Genomic DNA, 21,028 nt, shown 5'->3' with positions numbered 1-21,028 from the left:
CAACAGAATTAGATTCAACCATATAAAATTGTTTATATTCATGCATTTTTGACATAGAAAAACTGTAATTTCAAAGTCAAAGAAAAGGATGTTCCTTATAGCACTGCATATAATAGTAAAAAAATCCATCAATAAGAAAATGGATAGTATAATGTGATATAGTCATACAGTATAATATTTCATAGCAGTTAAAATAAATGGAATTTATATTTACCAACTTGACCAGATCACAAAACAATGTTAAATTTAAAACGAGAGTGTAGAAAACATCTATACTATGGTGCTATTTGTGTAAATGTAAATAATACAATTTAATACTATATCAGATATGAATATATATACTTGGCTGTGAACGTATTAAATAAGGGACTGGAAGGATATACCCCAACTCCTGACAGCAGATTCCTGCAGGGCAAAAGGAGTGGGACTTTGGGTGGTGGTTCTAGGGGCCTTCAGCTTTATCTATTATGTTTTATTTATTAGTATTTTTTAAAATATTTATTTGGTTGCACCGGGTCTTAGTTGCAGTACGTGGGCTCCTTAGCTGTGGCATGCAAACTCTTAGTTGCGGCATGCATGTGGGATCTAGTTCCTGGACCAGGACACGGAGTCTTAATCACTGCGCCACCAGGGAAGTCCCTAGTATTTTTTAAATGAAGAAAATTTGACTAAATGTTAACATTTTAAATTCTGGGTATTGGGATTATATGGGTATTTGCCATGTGAACCTTTTGTGCTTTCTAGTATTTTTTTTTCTTTTCACAAAATAAAAGATCAATTAGCTATTCTGGTATCCTCTAAGAAACAGAACTCAGACTATTTGAACCTGAATCAACAGCAAATAACAATATAATTCTTTAAGCCTATAGTTGTGAAAATGTAGCTGTAAAATCCTAAAAGGTTACAAGGTGAGGTTATTATTCTATAAAAGTAATCTTTTTTCTTTATAAAATGCAACAATGAACTCTAACCCATCTACATTTTTTCTATTAAAAATTACAAAGGCATATTTCCATAATCTCAGCTTTCAAACCTGGGGTAGAATTTTAAAATTTTGTATTCTGTGATAGGAAGGTAAAGCAAATCATTTGTTGCCAATAACCACCTTGACAAGTTGTAAATTTCAGAAAAAAAAAAGAACAAAAACACAAGAAATTTGTGTCAAGTTCTCTTGCATTCTTTTCCCTAATATTAAGTATCAGCCACAATGGAATTACCACTTTGGAAGATGTGGAAATTTATCAATGTTGTTTCTAACAATATTAAGTAAGAAAATAAGTTATCATAGCAAATAGGAATTCCATCTGGGGTCTGTGAACCCCTGATGTTTGTACATTGGTTCATTTTCTGAGAAGATTCCCAGCTCTTCTCCGAGCTTCAGCAAGAATTCTAAAAGGTGAAAAACCAGTCTAAAGCAAGTACCCTGCTCATAATGCACATTCACTAACTTCACAGGGCTCTTCACACTTCGTGGCTCTTCCTGCACAGACAGTTCAGTCACGCTGCACTTCTCCCGGACACCCAGACAACGCTCTTCCCTCCTCTCCCAATGTAAATGTCACCTCCTTGGCAGCTCCAAGCAATTCGCTCTGTGGTCTGTGCTACGGTTCAAAGCTCACATTAATATCACATGATCAAACTAAAAACATGTATCTGCCAATATCAGAAGTATTTTTTAAAACTGCCATTAATTTGATTTGCTTTTAGTCACAATATTTAAGGTTTAAAATTTAGAATAACATTAAAGGAAGGCATTTTATATTTACCAAAGACAGCATGGATTGAAAAATTTGACAAATATGAATAGAAGACCTAAAGGTCAGGAAAAGCCAGAAAGAAATAAGGAGATGAAATGCATCTGTTGTAGGGAGCTGCTTTCTCCGTACTTTGACCCCTCAGAAATATCCATCTACTTACCTTCACAGATCAAAGTGGAGTGAAGAAACAGGCTGAGAGCTCAGAACTATAGAAAAGCCCTCTTTTATTAGACTGTATAAAAACTTTGATTTCTTTTTGAATTTTCCTGAATTCAGTCTCCAATATTCGTCATCTATGGCTGTTACACAGTATTTCCCAGTACCTCAACACTACAATAAGCCATCCATGGAGCCAGTCTCCAAGATAGTTCCCAACGAACCCTATCTTCTGGTATTTAGCCTTTGTGTAGCCTTCTCCCACACTGAATCAGGGTGGGTCTGTGTGACCAGTAGAATTTGGCATAGGTGATAGTGTATGACCTCCAAGGGTAGATTATGAAAGACATTGTGGTTTCTGCCTTGTTTCTCTCTTTAATCACTCAATATGAGGGAAGCCCTAGGACAGTCAAGCAGACCTATGGAGAAGTCCATGAAGTGAGACATTGAGACCTGTTCCCAAAAGCCAGCAAGTAATAGAAGCTTCTCGCCTATAGCCACATGGGTGAACTATCTTGTAATGAGATCCTCTAGCCTTGGTCAAGCCTTCAGGTGACTGAAACTCCTGCTGACATCTTGCCTGCAGCCACAGGAGAGACCCTGAGCTAGAACTGTTCAGCTAAACTGCTTCCAGAACTTATGAAACAGAGAATTTGTAAGATGGGGTAGTTATGCAGCAATAGATAATTAATGCACATTACGCTAAATAAAAGAAGCCAGACACAGAAGGCCACATATTATATGATTCCACTTACATGAAACATCCATAATAAGCAAATCCAAAGAGACAGAGAGTAGATTGGTGGTTGCCAGGGCCCGGGACTAGACAGGAATGCAGAGCAAATGTTAATGGGTATAGGATTTCTTTTTTGGGTGAAGATGTTCTGGAATTGAATGGGTACACAATCTTTTGATTATACTAAAACTATTAAATTGTACACTTTAAAGGTTGAATTTTAAGGTATGTGAATTCTATGTGAAATTACCTATTTTTTTACATTACAGACTTTGATACCTGGAAGTGGAGTGCAGCTGTAACAAACACCTGAAACGTGGGGGTGAATTTGGAAGAGAACAGTGAACAGAAGTTGGAAGGACTTTGAAAAGAGTGTTAGTGAAAACCTGAGGAACCCTGAAGAAACTGTTTAGAAGTATGGTGGCCTTTGAGGAGGCTGCAGGCGTGGACTTAAAGGAGAGTAAGGAAAAATGTTAATGGAAATTGGAGGAAAGAGGATTATTGTTCTCCAGTGGCAGAAAGTTTAGCAACACCGTTGCCTGCAAGACCACAGAAAGTAGAAAATATGCCTAATGAACTGGGTAAATCTAGCTGAGATTTCCAGACACAGTGTTGACTCTTGGCTTCTTCCTGTTGCTTATACTAAAGCAGGAGAGAGAGAAGCTAAAGGAAGGACTACTAAACAAAAATGAATCAATAATTGATGGTTTGGAAAGTTCCCAGACTCCCCAGATGACAAAAGATGCTAAAATTAAGAAACAATTTCAAAGCAAAGATGAAATTTACGGTACTTCCAGGAAAAAAACAGTCTAAAGACGAAGTTGAGGGTATGACTATAAAACCCTTTATGACTGTGGAAAGAACCAAGATGGTGCCTCGAAAGCTATTTAAACAATAGGCCTTAATAGAAGCTTAACAGTGTTTTCTCCAATTGTCTCAGCAGAATTCCAAGTTAGAGAGGGGTATATTTTGAAGAGATTTTTGGGTATGGCTTTTGTTTATTAGCATGAACCTCAATGAGATTAGCAAGAACCTCAATGGGACTCAACAAAGTTTTTAAAAATTATATTAGCAGGAAGACTGTTAACTTAGACTGAAAGGAGAGTACAAAAGAGCCCTTTGGACCCTCAAACTTGTACAAGCAGAAAGCAGGCTGAGAAAGCTACTCAGATGCAAACACATATTGCCTTTCATGAAAAACACAGTAACTCAGAGGGCAGAACTAAGAGCTCTGAGAACACAGCCAGGAGCCAAGAATTATTCTCAAGCCTTGAGTACTAATCAAGCAGCTGCCAACCTGTGTCTGGTTGGATGTGGGGAACAAATAACATCTTCAGTTCACAGGTCTTAGGATCTGTGAGTGAATGAGCCATTTGGGAAGGATTTCCTCCAGGACCAGAGAAGTCTTTAGAAGACTACAACATCTTATCTGAAACCTCATTACAGACCCTGGTGCCAGACCCACCCAGCCAATCTACTCCTGAATTCCTGAGCCTCAGAAACCATGGGATAATAAATGTGTGTTCTTTGAAGCTGCAATAGATAACTAATATACCATGTCTCATAATCTTGTTTCTGCTGTCATATTAAAGGAACAATATTATGAGGTTCCAGTCAAATGAGATTTTCTCTATATTACACATTTAAAAAGTACATTTTTATCAGAATATTTTATTTCAAGAATTAACACTTTTTTCAAAAAGTAAAAATATAGTTACTTCCCTGAGTATAAAGAACTCATCTTACAATAAAAGACAATTACAAAATTAAGCAATTAGAGGTACATAATTCTCTGCATTCAATTATACTCTATTACAAATTTATTCTTTAAAATCTCATGTATTGGGGGACTTTAATGTTTCAAAAAAACAAACAAAACAAAAACAAAACCATAACGGCTCATTATGCACCTGTGATATTAAGGCATGTCTGATCTGTCTTTATCAAATTCCAGAGCAATCTTTAAAGCAGTGTTGTTGAGGCCAACAGATTGCATGTTGCATATGATAGAAACAACTGTTCCTCTTGGGGGACACTTGTTATTTATAACTTCTGCATCCAGTTCTTCAGGAAGGACCAGTAGGACACTACTGGCACCCACTGCACCTCCAGTGTGTGAGGCATAATGCCGTTGCTTCCTACAAGAACCATATGTTTGCTTCTTTTCCACAACACCCCATGCCATTGCATATTTACCCTCTTTATCCCAAGACATCTCTGTGTTAGGCACTGGTGTCCAAATCATAAGCATTGTTTCTGGTTTGAGATATCCAGGTAAAAGATTTTCATTTGAGTCCTTAAACAGCCCGACTTGGTAACCATACAGCATTGCATTCCCAAATTTCAGAAGGTCACCTACTGTAGACAGAAATCCACCACCAGCCCATTTATAGGAGTTATCCACATAAGGTGTGTTGACAAGACGTCTCTTTTTATTGTAAACATAAAATCTAAAATGAAATAAGAATAGTCATTAAAAATTTGATTGTCTATTATTGACTTTATACATGAAGATGAATAGGAAAATGTATACATGAGACAGATTGTATTTCACTGTAGTGAACATACTTTCTCAGAAACTAACCACTAATTTTCAGTATGATTCAAATCAAATGAAACAGAGATAACTGAGTAATTAAAGTAGAGAAAGTGGGTTGTTTTTTCTATTGGCAAGGCTTGCCCATGCTAAGTGTATCAAACTTCTAATACCTGTAAAAAATGTACTGATTAGTACTACACATGATATATATTTTCCCTGTGCACATGCAGAAACACCTAATGTTTGGTAGACATTTTCAGTCCCTGGGCTTAATGAATCATGTGCCACATGTAAATTTTATAACTGAAAATGTACATATGGGGATGTTCAGAAATAAGGTTAATATTTGTAAGGAGACTATTTCTCCTGGTTAAAAATACATAGAGATACTGTGTATAATGATGTGATGTGGTACTTTCTTGGTGTAGTGGAAGAAGCAGGAGTTAGCAAATCTCAGTTTGAATCCCAACTCTCACCCTTACTGGCTATGCTTATTTGATTTGATTAACAAACACTTATACCAGCGGTCCCCAAACTTTTTGGCACCAGGGACCAGTTTCATGGAAGACAATTTTTCCACGGACCGGGGAGGAGGGGGGATGGTTTCAGGATGATTCAACCACATTACATTTATTGTGCAATTAATTTCTATTATTATTACATTGTAATATATAATGAAATAATGATATGACTCACCATAATGCAGAATCAGTGGGAGCCCTGAGCGTGTTTTCACTTGCCACTCCCTGATAGGGTTTTGATATGAGTCTACAAGCAGTTGATTTATTATGGTCTCTGTGTAGTCAAACCTCTCTGCTAACGATAATCTGTATTTGCAGCCACTCCCCAGCGCTAGCATCACCGCCTCAGCTCCATCTCAGATCATCAGGCGTTAGATTCTCATAAGGAGCGCGCAACCTAGATCCCTCGCATGCGCAGTTCACAGTAGGGTTCCGCTCCTATGAGAATGCAATGCTGCCGCTGATCTGACAGGAGGCGGAGCTCAGGCGGTAATGCGAGCGATGCGGAGCGGCTGTAAATACAGATGAAGCTTCGCTCACTCGCCCGCCGCTCACCTCCTGCTGTGCGGCCCAGTTTCTAATAGGCCATAGACCGGTAACGGTCCGTGGCCCGGGGGTTGGGGACCCCTGACTTATACAGTTCTTACTATGTTCCAGGCATTGTTCTAAGAACTATATAAGTATGAGCTAATTTATTCTTGTAACAATGTTAGGAGGTAGGTAATATTATAATTCCTGTTTTACAGATGAGGAAACTGAGGCACAGAGAATATAAATAACTTGTCCAAAGCCACAGAGTTTTTAAGAGGCAGAGATGGATTAAAATCCAGGCAGTCTATTGCCTCTCTGCTTCCATCCTAATTTGTAAAATGGGGACAAAAACATCTACTTTGCAGAGTTAGAAATAAATGTATAAAGCACTTTGCATATTTCTGATAGGTACTTAATAAATGGTAGCTGTTATTCATTCAAGCATTCAACAGTTATTGATGGAACACTCACTATGTGCCAGGCACTGTTTGGATGTTGGGATAAAGTGTAAACAAAAGAGAATAACCTCATGGGGTTTCCATTCTAATATGAGGAGACGGTACCAGAAACATTAGGTACATGAAATGAAATCACAAAATAAACAAAAAAAGGACACTTGGCTCATGAGCCTCATTCCTTTCAAGTTTCATATTAAAATGGTGTCTTAGGGCTTCCCTGGTGGCACAGTGGTTAAGAATCCACCTGTCAATGCAGGGGACACAGGTTCGAGCCCTGGTCTGGGAAGATCCCACATGCCGTGGAGCAACTAAGCCCGTGCGCCACAACTATTGAGACTGCACTCTAGAGCCCGTGAGCCACAACTACTGAGCCTGCATGCCACAACTACTGAAGCCCGCGTGCCTAGAGCCCGTGCTCTGCAACAAGAGAAGCCCGCACACCACAACGAAGAGTAGCCCTTGCTCGCCACAACTAGAGAAAGCCGCGCGTAGCAATGAAGACCCAATGCAACCAAAAATAAATAATAAAATAAATAATAAAATAAATTTATTTTAAAAAATGGTGTTCTTAGGTTTTCAGTTTCTGACAGTCTCACCCGTAATGACCTTCATCTTCATCCTAACTTGGCTATTCATAAGCACTGTCAGACCTGAATCTCACCATCACTTTAAACTGTTTTATCATTAAGGTCTCAAACTCAGACATTTCTTCCTAGGACTATGACTTCCAACCCTTCCAGCTCTCCAAATGAACCTGCTTTCTGCCCTCAATGGGACCTTCAACCATCCCCCTTGAGTTGTCCCAATTTTCCCAGGTCTTTTAGTTCCCAGTGGTTTCCCCTGATTTTCTCTTCTAGGCTGAACTATATCAGCCGTTTCAACTATTTCAGCTGTGGTCTCATTAGCACTCTTGAACTAACACTACAACAATCCATCAATCCTAAATAAATCTAGGTACCCCTTATCTATCAAGAAAGGCTCCAGGAATTCATATAACAAAGCTGACTGGTATAAATTCATACTCTTGCTAAGGGTCTTTACTGCTGTTCTCAAATCCTTTTATTCTTTTCCTGGGTACTCCTTGGTATACTCTTCATAATAGGTATTCCCAATCTCCTCCACCCTCAGTCCTCTGCCCTATCTCAGGCCCAGTCATTTTACTGAGAAGATTGAGGCCATCCAAAGTGAGTTAGAAACTCCCATCTTTATCTTAAAATGCATTTACATCATCATCCAATTTTTAAAAATTTTCCTATTGTTTTTAAGAGGCATTTTTTTAGTTGTCACAATTATTAGAGGGCTCTTACTGACATTTAGTGGATAGGGGCCCAAGGGTCCTAATGTCCTGTGGTGTATGGCAAAGTCCCACACAGTGGTGCATTCTCCTATATCCTGTGAGATCAACTATCCTACGAGATACCCATGTAAGTAAAGAATCTGTTTATAACTAGCTGAGCCTAGAACCCTCACCATTTTATATGTAAATACGAAGTACTTTGTACTCTACAATTTATTTTTCTTGAATGTAACCACTGTGAAAATTGAAGATCACACTCTATTTTGCTCAAAATTTTAGCCAGAGTTAGCCACCAAGAACATGAGTTGAAGCACCAATGCAATAAACCTGTATTGGTCTGCATTTTGTTGTCACATTTAAAGTAATTTTATGTATTAAGTTGCAGTTGACTTTATTATGTCTTCTCGTGTTGTTGTGAGTAAACATTATCATATTGAGATATCTATTATTTATTATAAATTATAAATATTCCTTTTATTTCTTCTTTATATTTTAGAGTATTGAGTATAGGTTATATGATCTCTTTCATTTCAGATATTAAAGGAGGTGTTATAACATATTTGTTAAATTAAGAGGCAGTGGGTCTAAAGGCATTGATACTCATTGTCCAGTATAATTTAGCCCTTGCTTACCTATTTGACCTCATCACGTACAACATCTTGCCTTACTTCTTTCATGCCAGACTTCTTTCTGTATTTGCAATAAGGCACACTAGCTTTCCTTATTATTCATGTTTCAACTCAACAAACATGGCCTAAAACCAATATATATATATATATATTTTTTTTTTTTCTTTTTGTGGTATGCGGGCCTCTCACTGTTGTGGCCTCTCCCGTTGCGGAGCACAGGCTCCGGACGCGCAGGCCCAGCGGCCACGGCTCACGGGCCCAGCCGCTCCGCGGCATATGGGATCCTCCCAGACCGGGGCACGAACCCGTATCCCCTGCATCGGCAGGCGGACTCTCAACCACTGCGCCACCAGGGAGGCCCTAAAACCAATATATTTTAAATAGATCTCCCCACTAACATCCTCTCCCTCTATATCCCATCACCCTGTTCTATTTTCTTCTCATATCTGAGATTCTTAGTTTACATATTTGTCTGTCTCTTCCTATAGAACGTAAGTTTCATAAAGGCAGGAATCTTATCTACCTGGTTCATTGATGCTTCCCCTATCTAGAGCAGTACTGGCCATCCACTAAGTACTTGTTCAATATGTTGAACACATGAAAGCATCATTTGTTGGCTAGTATTTAATAGAGACCCCTTTCAAGGCACTGGAGAGAAAGGAAAAACCATACACCCGTGGCTGCTCTCAAAGGGCTAACTGTCCAATAATCTTGTGGGACAGTTCTTAAATTTCAGAGCACCATATGAATCACCTGGAGATTTTGTTACAATGCAGATTCTGCTTCAGTACATCTGGGGAGGCCCCCAAATTCTGCAGTTCTAACAAGCTCCCACGTGATTCCAATATCGCTTTGAGTAACAGGTTGTGGGATGACTAGCAAGATGGATGTGAGGAATCCTGAGCACTAGTGAGAGCTAGCCTTGTTGAAATGGTTCCTCACTTTGCTGGGGAGCAAAATAGTTCAGTTTGACTGAAGCAGAGAGCTTTAAAAGGAGATGCCGGAGGAGTAGATATGGGACAGGGCACAGCTCACAAAGGACTTTCTGCGCCATGCTACGAATTTTGACTCCTTCACCTTAGTTCACAAAATGCTCTAGTTTTCTATATCCTAAGGAAAAAAAAAACCTTTTCTTTTTTATTTTACCCCTGTTACAGCTTCCAGCTACCAGTCCTTTCACTCTCATTTATTGCCAAACTACATGAGACAGTCCACACCTGCTGTTTCCATGCACTCACCCTCTCCATTCATTCAATTCCGTAAAACCTGGCTTGTTCCCCCATCTCTACTAAACAGTTCTCTTGTGGGTTATCAAGATCTTCTAATTCCCTTTTTATGGTCCTCATTCTAACTGCCCCTGTAGCACTGTGACCCAGCACTTCCGCTGACACTCCCAGCAGGCCACTTTGCGCTCTCTCTTCTCACTCTCAATCCTATGATTCCCCGTATCCCTCCGATCACCAGTGGTTCCAGTGTCCCAGATCTTCTCTTATACAGAGATAACTACAAAACTGCAGCTGTATCACAAACTCTGTTCCAAATTTACCATCAGATTTTCTACTAGCATTAATAATTCTCAGATTTGTTTTTTTTTCTCAATGTTGTTTATCAGAATCAGCAGTGGGCCTCATCCCTCCCTTCAAAATTCATAACTTTAAAGGGACAGTGGGCATATATAATTTGAAAAAGGACTCCTCTTTCTTCTGTCAAGATTTTTATATGTCCCCCAAAAGTCCAAGTCATAATATTGGGTGAAGCAGTAGTGACCACAGGTATGTGCTCTGGAGGTTAAAAAAAAGAAAAATGTCTACAGAGGATCTTAATATGCTCTCCTGAGAACCAATGATTTGATACGTAGTCTACTCAGTTCTCAAAATGAACATGTCCAAAACTACTCTCTTCTGAACCTTCGTATATTTCTCCTCTCCATTAAAACCTTTCTTGCCTCTCTTGCCCTCAAATCTCTCATATCCAATAATGATAAATCCTCATTCAACCTCAGCTTTCTGTCCAACCTTTCTCCCTCCTTCCATTCCTATGGCCACTCCTGTATTTTAGGTCTCCATTACTTTCTGCCCCAATTCTGATTACACTGGTATTTCCAGCCAATCAAATCTCAAAGAAGCCACATAACAGAATAACAAAAATGTTTTCTCACTGAGAAATATATTTATTAGAGTGAACTCCAAGTTTGTAAAGTAGGAGAGAACTACCAATCTATTTTGGTTAATAATCAGCTTTGTGCAACTTTTAATAAAGCATTTCAAAGCACCTACATCAAGGCTGGAAATTAGGATGACTCAGTCACTCCTCTTTTAAAATATAAATTTATGGAGAATTTTAGACTTTAATCTAGAATTCTAAACTTTAAAAAGGTAAATTCAGACTTTAATCTTTTGATTCCTTTTCACAGAGGACAAATTAATGACTTCTCATGAAAATAATTTTGTTCAGCTGAATGATAACTTTACTATCTCAAATTCTTAAGGAATGTCTGCACTAAAAAGAATGGAATTATAGACACAAGTTCTTAAGTTACTGGGACATCTTTGTAACTGAATAATTGATGAAATGATGCCAGATGACAAACAGCCTCTCCCTACTTATTTAAGAATCCCTAGTTTCTGCACAGGATTATATTATCACAGAAATATACATCTACAAACTTATAAATTCAAAATAAAATTTTAAAAGCTTCTTAAATGCCTTTACAAACAATTATGCATCACTTTGTATTTTATTGCTATGAGAAGTTAAAAAAACCACAGAAGTTAAAATGCATATTATAAACACCCAATCCCACTCTAACATTTAGCATTAACATGGACTGAACTTACTACTAGAGTCCATCAGCTAAAGGTATAAAAAAAGAGTTTCATAAGGAACAATGCTTAATTTTAGAAGATACTCTAGAAAATAAAGATAATAAATAATAATTAAGATAATAAGAGAAGGTAAAGACCATATCTATACTGTCAAAATATAGCAAACCCTTCAGAAAACATTCATTTTATTTGATTTTGGTCCTATCCAACTATGAAAGAGAATTTTCTTGCAAGTATTGTGCCAAACACAGAGAAAATATGAACAGAGTCTAATAATAAGCTAACGCACTGACTAAGGATTCCCCCATCAACAAACTGAATGTCTTTCAGTGGCAAGAACATTCACTCCATTCCCCTGTGGTCTTTGCTTAAAGAGTTATTTAGTTTACTTGCCTATACAGAGTATACTTAAAATACAGAATCAATATATCTATTTGCATATACAGAATCAATGTTCCTATTCTTCCATTTAAGAAACCCCAGTTTTATTCAGGACAACAGTGCACCCAGCTAAAAACTAATTTCTCTGCATTCCTTACAGCTGAATGTAGCCTGTTGCTAAAATCCTGGCCAAAGAAATGTAAGTAGTATTTTGGAGTGGGATTCTGGGGGAATACCTTAAACAGGTGACCGGCACTGGGAGGCACTATTTTAAACACACACACATACACACAGAGAAATGATAAAGATGATAAATATTTACTCTTGGGATACAGTAACTCTAAAGATAATGTAAACATATTTAATTTATGATTATTCCAAGGGGTCAGTAGACTAGACAACAAAGCTGCAAACTTTTGCTGGAAACTTTATTTCTTGTACAATGGTACCATAGAACAAATGAACAGAAACATATGCATTTAGTAAATTTTACTTTAAGGTTTTTTTTTTTAAACACACATCTTTGAGAAGATTTCTTTTAGTCCCTGAACTTCTCCCCAAAGCTGGTGAAATAATTACTAAGCTCTTTTGAAATAATTACTACAAAAATAAAAAAAGAATCAGAGTTGAGCTTTAGAGGCCCAAACAGATATTTTATCAAGTAAAATAAAAACAAAGCAAATAGACAACATTTTCCTTGGTAACATATTTCCTTCTTCTTTTAGTGTCCTATTTTATTTCTTCAGCCTATTTAATCTACCTAAAATGAATCACTTACCCCTTTAGCACCATTGGGCACAACTAAAACCCAAGGAAAAAACCCAGAGTTGACAGGAACCTTTAAAAGTAGAAACAGAAACCCACTGCCTTTTTCAAAGAATGGGAGATAAAATGAAATTAACTCACCATCATATGCCATATTTTGATTTCTGTGCATCATAAATTAATCACTTATTAAGAAAACAGCAAATGATAGTTGCCTTGCAGTCTGCACATTCATGGAGCCTTAATTTTCAGCTGAGAAAAGAGGCTCAATGATTCTCCCTTATATGTAAGTGTAGGCATCTGTTATCAAATGCCTAGATTTGAATCAAAATAAGGTCATGCGTCTATGCCATCTTTATTAGAGAATCTTTTCTAGATTCAACTGACAACTTCAGGTATATGTCATTTTTTCTTATGCTTTCCAGTAGAATATAATGTTGGACCTAAAAATAATAAACACTGTCTGAAGTGGTTGAAAACTACAGGCCATTTCCAACATTACAAAGTCTACAAATAACAAATGCTGGAGAGGGTGTGGAGAATAGGGAATCCTCCTATCCTGTTGCTGGGGAATGTAAGTTGGTGCAGCCACTATGGAAAACAGTATGGAGGTTCCTCAAAAAACTAAAAATAGAGTTAGCATATGACCCAGCAATCCCACTCCTGAGCATATACCTGGATAAAACTGTAATTCAAAAAGATACATGCACCCCTATGTTCATAGCAGCACTATTCACAATAGCCAAGACATGGAAACAATCTAAATGTACAGCAACAGATGAATAAAGAAGATGTGGTACATATATACAATGAAATACTACTCAGCCATAAAAAAAGAATGAAATAATGCCATTTGCAGAAACATGGATGCAACTAGAGATTATCATACTAAGTGAAGTTAAGTCAGAAAGAGAAAGACAAATACCATATGATATCACTTATATGTGGAATCTAAAATATGGCACAAATGAACCTATCTACAAAACAGAAACAGACTCACAGACATAGAGAACAGACTTGTGGTTGCCAAGGGTGGTGAGGAAGGGAGAGGGATGGACTGGGAGTTTGGGGTTTGTTGATGCAAACTATTACATTTAGAATAAACAACAAGGTCCTACTGTATAGCACAGGGGACTGTATCCATAATCTCCTGGGATAAAACATAATGGAAAAGAATATAAAAAAAGAATGTATATATGTGTATAACTGAGTCTCTTTGCTATACAGCAGAAATTAGCACAACATTGTAAATCAACTACACTTCAATTAAAAAAAAAAGAGAGAATAAAAAAGAAAAAAACTACAGGGACTTCCCTGTGGAGCAGTGGTTAAGACTCCATGCTGCCAATGCAGGGGGCTCAGGTTCGATCCCTGGTCAGGGAACTAGATCCCACATGCATGATGCAACTAAGAGTTCGCATGCCACACTAAGGAGCCTGTGAGCTGCAAGTAAGGAGCCCGTAAGCTGCAACTAAGGAGCCTGCCTGCCACAACTAAGACCCAGCTCAACCAAATAAATAAATAAATATTTTTAAAAAACACCCCAAATAAAAAAACTACAGGCCATTTAAAAATTAAAATTCATTGCTTGCTGCTAACCTAATTTCTTTTAGGTTCAAAAAAACTTCTTTCAGGCTGATTTGCAATGCATATTTGATCCTTTTGAATAAGCTGGTAATTTAAAAATGGTAATTTAACTAAATACAACAGAAAATTGAACTAAGCTAGTATGGGGATAGGAGGATAAAGCTACAAAATCTACCATTTCATCTAGTCAAGTACCATTAAGCCATTTGTAAAGCATGTTCTCTAATGGAAACGTAAAAAGTAAAAGTAACAGCACTTAAACAGTTAAATGTGTTGTTACCTTTCTAACAAACCAAATAATAATAAGAGTAAAATGGAAAAGAAAACACCATAACAGTAAAACTCATGTTAGTCTTTAGTCCCCAAATTCTCTTCCAATGAAATTTTTTTACAAATTACTTGTAAAAATTATGATAAAATTTTAGTTTGATATATTTCAATAAAATGATTTTCAAACTTTTACAGTGGGGAAACCTGGTATATACCACCTCAACAAAGTGTTTAAAATTACCATCATCAGTAATGGAACAAATTGAACTCATGTGACTTCTGAGAGACTTGACGACTAAATGCAATGTGTGAGCTTATATTAGACTCTGCACCAGAAAAAAAAGTTTTTTTCCTTTTGTTATAAAGGACATTATTGGGACAACTGGCAAAGTTTGAATAAGGTCTGTAGATTTGATATGAACCTTGTGTTGATATTAATTTCCTGGATGTCCTTATCTTTAGAAAATACACATTCAAGTATTTATGGGTACCATTTAAGTATAAGGGGCACCATGTCTGCAGATGATTTCCAAACGGCCGAGAAAAAAATAACATAGAGACTGACAGATAAAGCAATGTGGTAAAATGATTAACATGTGGGGAATGTGGTTGAAGCATATATGAAAATTCTTTGTACTACTTTGTGTAACTTTTCTATAAGTATGAGATAATTTCAAAATTAAAAAAACAATTAAAAAAATAAAAGGTAAATAAAGCATTAACGAAAACGCAAAAAAAGGGATGATGGAAGAGCAAATTATAGATGCCCGTGATGGGTGCAATTTTGGTTTAATTATTCATGTGCTTAAATTATTATTGCTATCTTTCACCTAAGGATCTTGGGGTACTTCAAATATATGTGTATTTGAAAAATAAAATATATTTTATTTTCCTTACATTATAGGTGGAAAAATAGACATGTAGAAAAGCTCCCAAAATGTGGCAAGTTGATTTTGGAATGGAGACAAGCAAAATGTGATTTTAAATTGATAACAATGTAAAGATGTGATACAGCCAGACACACCAAAAGGTATTCATTTACCTTGCTCTATTGTAAATCACTGGCTCATTTTCTTCCTGCACAGTTGTCAGCATATCCAAGTCATGGAATATTTTCTGCATATAGTCCAAATATTTATATCCTGAAGCTCTTTCTACTATGGCTGCCAATAGGGTATAGCCAAAAGTCGAATACAAAAACTGACTACCTTGAGACATCATTTTAAGGGGGAAAAAAAAAGAAAATGCTTCATTATTATTTAAAAACATGTAAAATATTTTCCCACTGAAAATTGGCATATCTTTAAAACTGGAATATTTTACTTTAGCATTTAGGTAAAGATCATGGATGATATATTAACAAATTTAGTCAACTTTGCAGTGGCCCTGCTTATTCCATGTCTCTAACACAAGAATAAAATGATGATCCATATACTTATCAGGTTTTTTGTTTGTTTGTTTTGTTTTTTTTTGACTGTACCGCGCAGCCTGTGGGATCTTAGTTCCCCAACCAGGGACGAACCCCGTGCCCCCTGCCATGGAAGCACAGAGCCCTAACCACTGGACCACCAGGGAATTCCCACAAACAAGTTTTAAGATGAAAATGGAATACAAGTACATAAACCTGCAATAAATTTAAAGATAAAGTGGTTTCAGTAGGCATCATGTCAAAAAATATACAGAAAAAGTTATTTTTATAGATCAGCTTTTTGGGAAATAAATCTTAGTTGATGCATACTAATTTCTTTAAGAAATGAAAGCACAAAAGAAGTTGAACAATTTAAATACTAAGTTAAATACTAATGAAATACTAAAATATTAGCAATGCGTTATCATGCCGACTTCAGTTTAGATTTTATTTGGAGAATTATTCCAATATTTAATTTTTTCCATGAATATCTTGATACTGAGAATCCTCTAAATGTCTAGGTAGCCTCCAATGAACAACTAGCTGCCTGGATGCTAGGCTTTGTTAAGAACTACAGACAAACAAGCAAACAACTGACAACAACACCCATGCCATAATCATCAACCACAATGAATGCACTCAGGATGGCATCATTTTGCATTTTCTGAAAATTAATACTTCAGTAATGATGACTTTGTAAAAAGAAAAAATTAACACTCACCAGGTTTAAAGAACAAAGGGTCATTTTTAAATAATCTTAGGGATTCAATTGAATTTTCAAATTTTTCTTTCAAATATAATTCGCCTTGTTCAAAATCATTCTTTTTCTTGCAGGGTTTTGAATTTCGGCCTTTGGCTTCATTATCTTGCTCTATCTTAGCCTTAGCAAAGTCATTCTTTTCATTACTTTTGCCTCCTTTTACTTTTAACTCTTTTTCTTGGTCAGATTCCATAGTCCCTTTTATCATCTTCAAGGCTTTATAAGCTTTCTCTTCTTTCACCTTTTTCATGTCCTTTTCATAATGACGAATTCCACTTAAGTGGGAAATCAATAATCTTGTTGTGACAGAAACCTAATTGTAAAAACATGAAAATTCAATTACAATATTAAACTGCATAATAAAAAGTTAGTAGCCCTGGAATAATGTTTCAGCAATATTTTCCATTTTAAACTGCTGCTAGAATAATGTGTCATGTACACACCTTTAGCCTCAAATTTCAGAAAAATACCCACTCGGTTATCATCTGGTTAAAACAAAACTTTAATCCATTAACAATAATTAAAACAAACCAAAGAATCCTATGAAAGCTTTTAAACCACTTAAATGTCATTAGAAAAATGAACTGCGAGATTTATTACCTTTTCACCTTCATACTCTTTTTCTGGGAATTCAGGAACATAATGTTGTACTGGAATATCAAGATCCAGTTTCCCTGCTTCCCACAATTTGGCAATAGCAACCATGGTGAGGCTTTTGCTGATACTGGCAATTCTCATAACTGTCTCTGGCTTGCACGGTACACGGTTCTCAACATCAGCATAACCTAAACCTTTGGGAAAAAAAGCAAAAAGTCACTATTAATAGGCTTCATGGTCAAAGGAGTCTTCAAAAACTGTAATAATACTATCTTAAAACATTCTATGTGTTTATCTAAAGGAAAAGATATTCCACTTGTATAAGTTAATTAAAACTCAACATATAAGGGATGAGTCTTAGCAATACTGACAACAGTAAGCCTAACAATTTAACCTTATAACTAAACTGAAATTGTACACTGTACACAACAGTAATTTTCTGATTCAGTTACTAATGTTTCTTAGCTTATCTATACAATTTGGTTATTCCACATTTTAAATAAGTTACTCTACAGTCTTTAAAGAAAATATCATTGTTCTTCAGATTACATTTATTCTTGATTTTTGAGTGAGTTTCTACTGAATTCCCTAAAATAACCAATAAAAACAAATGTGAAAAGATGCCCTGCAAACCCAACCTAGTTAATCATCAATTTAATTCAGCTGCAAGTCAGAAGAAAAACAATGTACTGCTAATTTAAAGCTCCTTCTAGAAAATATTTTAAGTTTGTTTTCATCTTCTACAGGATAAAGATGTGGAAATCTGAGACATACAAAGAACTGAGATCTGAAAAGAACAAAAAGGCATACAATAATTATTTTCACTTGTAAATGTAAATTATGCTGAAAAATATCTGCATAAAAACAAAGCCCTTACCTATAGAGCTGACTTTTATATAATTTTGGATTACAATATCTGTCATAAATGTTGATTGGGGTACACTTAAGACTTGAAGGAAGAATCATTTTTCTTTAAATTCAAAACCTTACTGCTCCTATCAACTTCTAAAGGTACTACTTCCTCTAAATGATGTCTGAAACAACATTTCCTAAAAGTTGGGTTCCTAAAAACCTGCTGTAATGAGTTGGACCAATTTGTGTGCAATGAAAAAGTAAATCAAATTATAAAATGCTTTGATAGAAGTATCATAAAATGATTAGAAGTCTCTCTTCCAAAGCTGCTAGCTTTTTGTTTGAAAAAAATAGCTGACACCTCTGCATAGTAAAAAAAAAAAAAAAAAAAAAAAACTAATAAAGTAGATTGTAAGCTCATTAAGGACAAGGAATCATATATATCCCTCCCTTGTTCTTAGTACAGTGCATTTTACAGAATGGGGGACTCAGTATATTGTTGACCGAACTAAAAAAAAAAAAAAATTAAATTCTGACGTTTTATCTAGTCATAAGGGTTATCTACAAATGTGCAGTTAACAGACCGTTCTATACACCACTTTGAGAACAATGCAACAAACCATTTTTAAGACTTCAGTTTACTCAACAGAGTCACACTTTAAACCTTGCTGTTTATAGAAAGTCCAGTTCTTTAGTTTGTTAGTTTTCTCTACAGTTATGTATGGTTTTATTAAAACTGAGCAGCACTTCATGGGATTCACGCCAAACAGTAACACATCAAGATTCCATTCACCGACTGGCACAAAACAAGCCAATAAATAAAACTATGCTGAGCCCACCTTCTGACCAGACTTCTTTTCCATCTACAGAGACTCCAACCACAATGCCCGGTGCGCCCACCTCATCCTAAGAGCCAAGGGGAAAGAACAGGTCAAAGGCCGAAATCCCTCGCACGTCCGCCAGCGCCTTCCTCTGGTGGGGTTTCCCTCGGCTCGGGGCCCCGCCCACCTCGGCTCAGGCCCCGCCCACCTCGGCTCGGCCGGCCGTTAACCGTGAGGGGTGTGCCCGCTGGGAGCACTGAGGGGAAGGGGCGGACCGCGAGGCGGGCCGTGACCTCCGCCCCGACTTGGGCAACCCCCCGAGAGCGTCTGACCGTGGCCGGGAGGTCGGGAAACGGGAAGTCTTTCTCGGAAGCCGACCGCGGGCATCCAGCCGCCCGGGGTGGCGTCCGCTCTCCCCGAGAGATGACCACCAAACGGCCTAATGCCGGGGTGACGCCGGCGGTGGGGCGCTGGGTTCCCGGCCGCCTACGCCCCCCGTCGCCGCACCTTGATCCTGTGCAGGAGGTCGCGGCTGCGGTCGATGGCTCTGGCAAAGCGCCTGGAGTGCGGCGGCGGCGGGGTCTGCGGAGACCACTGGGCGAGGGGCTGCTCCTGCGGCGGCAGCGGCTCGGCCTGAGGCGGCGTCTCGGGGTCTGGGGCCGCGGTGGGCGGCGCGGGGGACGCACCCCTCAGCCCGCCGGCCAGCTTTACCCCGAGCGCCAGCCCCAGACCCAACCCGAGGCCCCCGACCCAGCCGGGGCCGATCGGCGGCAGCCCGGCGCGCTGGTGAGCTGCGCGCCGCCCGCCGCCCCAGGCGCAGCTCCCGTGGGTCGCGGCCCGGTTTGTCACGGCTGACAGGAGCCGGTACATGGCGTCTCTGGCGAGCCGGCAGCTTCAGAGCTCGCGCAGGCCTGGCGGGCGGCAGAGGCGCGGGGAAGGGAGGGGAGGAGGGGAGGGGGCGGTGACCGCGTTCAGGCCCTAGCAGTCGAGGCCCGATGGCCGGAGCGCCGATCGCATCGAGTCCTTCCTCTTTTCCTTTTTTCCTTTGCCTCGGCTCTTGATATTTCATCTTTCTCCCCCCCCCCACACACACACTCTTCCTTCTCTGCCTCCCCTTAGATCAAGTGTCACCTCCTCAGAGAAGCCTTCCTAGTCCCCGTCCCCATGGGAGCTCTCGCCACACCTAGACCCCCAGTGCGCACGCCTCCTTAACAACACTTAACACTTACGTTTCACTGAACTAATCTGATTTCTTACCAGACTGTGACCCTTTGCAGAGCCTTGACTTTTACTTTTGGATCTTCATCTCCTGCAACAGCTCTTGGCACACAGCAGCCGCTCAGCAGGCGTCTCATTTTCCCCCAGGGCCCTCTTTTCTCTCTCTTAACTGTCTCCATTCTTTATGTCTCTTTTGGGCTCCTTCCATTTCTCTGAGGCCCTTTAAAATCTCTTACCTCTCAAAGTCTAGCTCCATACCACATCAAACATATTGTTATATCTACGCCTCATATTTTTAAAAAACTTGGCGGTTGTTGTAAAAAAATAAAGTTGTACATAAAATCTGCAGACTTCCCTGGCGGCGCAGTGGTTAAGCATCCGCCTGCCAACGCAGGGGACACGGGTTCGAGCCCTGGTCCAGGAAGATCCCACATGCCGCAGAGCAAGTGGGCCCGTGCGCCACAGCTACTTGAGCCTTCGCTCTAGAGCCTGCAAGCCACAGCTACTGAGCCCACGTGCTACAACTACTGAGCCTGAGCACCTAGAACCCGTGCTCCACAACAAAGAGAAGCCACCGCGGTGAGAAGCCCGCGCAGGAAGAGCAGCCCCCGCTCGCGGCAACTAGAGAAAGCCCTCGCGCAGCAACGAAGATGCAACGCAGCCAAAAAAAAAGAAAAAAAGAATTAAAAATAAATAAATAAAATAAAATTGGCACTTAAAACTTTTAATCCAAAAGTAAATCATATAATTTAGTTAGCTATGATTTCTGACAGCTGTAGATGATCAGAACTTGTGAAATAAGAAACCTAACCTCAAATTATCAATACTACAAAATGTAAAATGTGTATAATCCTAATTGAACCGTTAATTATGTTAATTTTGAAGATAAACATCCATTCCAATTTTTACAATTTTCTCTT

General features: G+C 38.5%; 1 protein-coding gene across 3 annotated transcripts; it reads right to left on the bottom strand.

Annotated features, from left to right (window-relative positions):
- Positions 1–4,324: 4,324 nt before the first annotated feature.
- Positions 4,325–19,897, bottom strand: LACTB (lactamase beta). 3 transcript variants are annotated; one of them, XM_081228759.1, is made up of 6 exons: positions 19,398–19,894; positions 18,909–18,975; positions 17,221–17,411; positions 16,582–16,933; positions 15,495–15,660; positions 4,325–5,099 (listed from the first exon to the last, which is right to left on the bottom strand). In XM_081228759.1, the coding sequence occupies exons 1-6, from the start codon at positions 19,758–19,760 to the stop codon at positions 4,568–4,570; spliced, it is 1,671 nt and encodes a 556-aa protein (XP_081084885.1). In that variant the 5' UTR covers positions 19,761–19,894; the 3' UTR covers positions 4,325–4,567. The 3 variants fall into 3 exon arrangements, with proteins under 3 accessions (XP_081084885.1, XP_081084886.1, XP_081084887.1); XM_081228760.1 differs by lacking the exon at positions 15,495–15,660 and having other exon boundaries at positions 4,862–5,099; positions 19,398–19,897; XM_081228761.1 differs by lacking the exon at positions 4,325–5,099 and having other exon boundaries at positions 15,501–15,656; positions 19,398–19,897.
- Between the last annotated feature and the right edge of the window lie 1,131 nt (positions 19,898–21,028).

Source organism: Mesoplodon bidens (assembly GCF_964165515.1).
Source record: "Mesoplodon bidens genome assembly, chromosome: 3".
Lineage (NCBI taxonomy): Eukaryota > Metazoa > Chordata > Mammalia > Artiodactyla > Ziphiidae > Mesoplodon > Mesoplodon bidens.
This window is presented reverse-complemented; position numbering and strand designations above follow the sequence as displayed.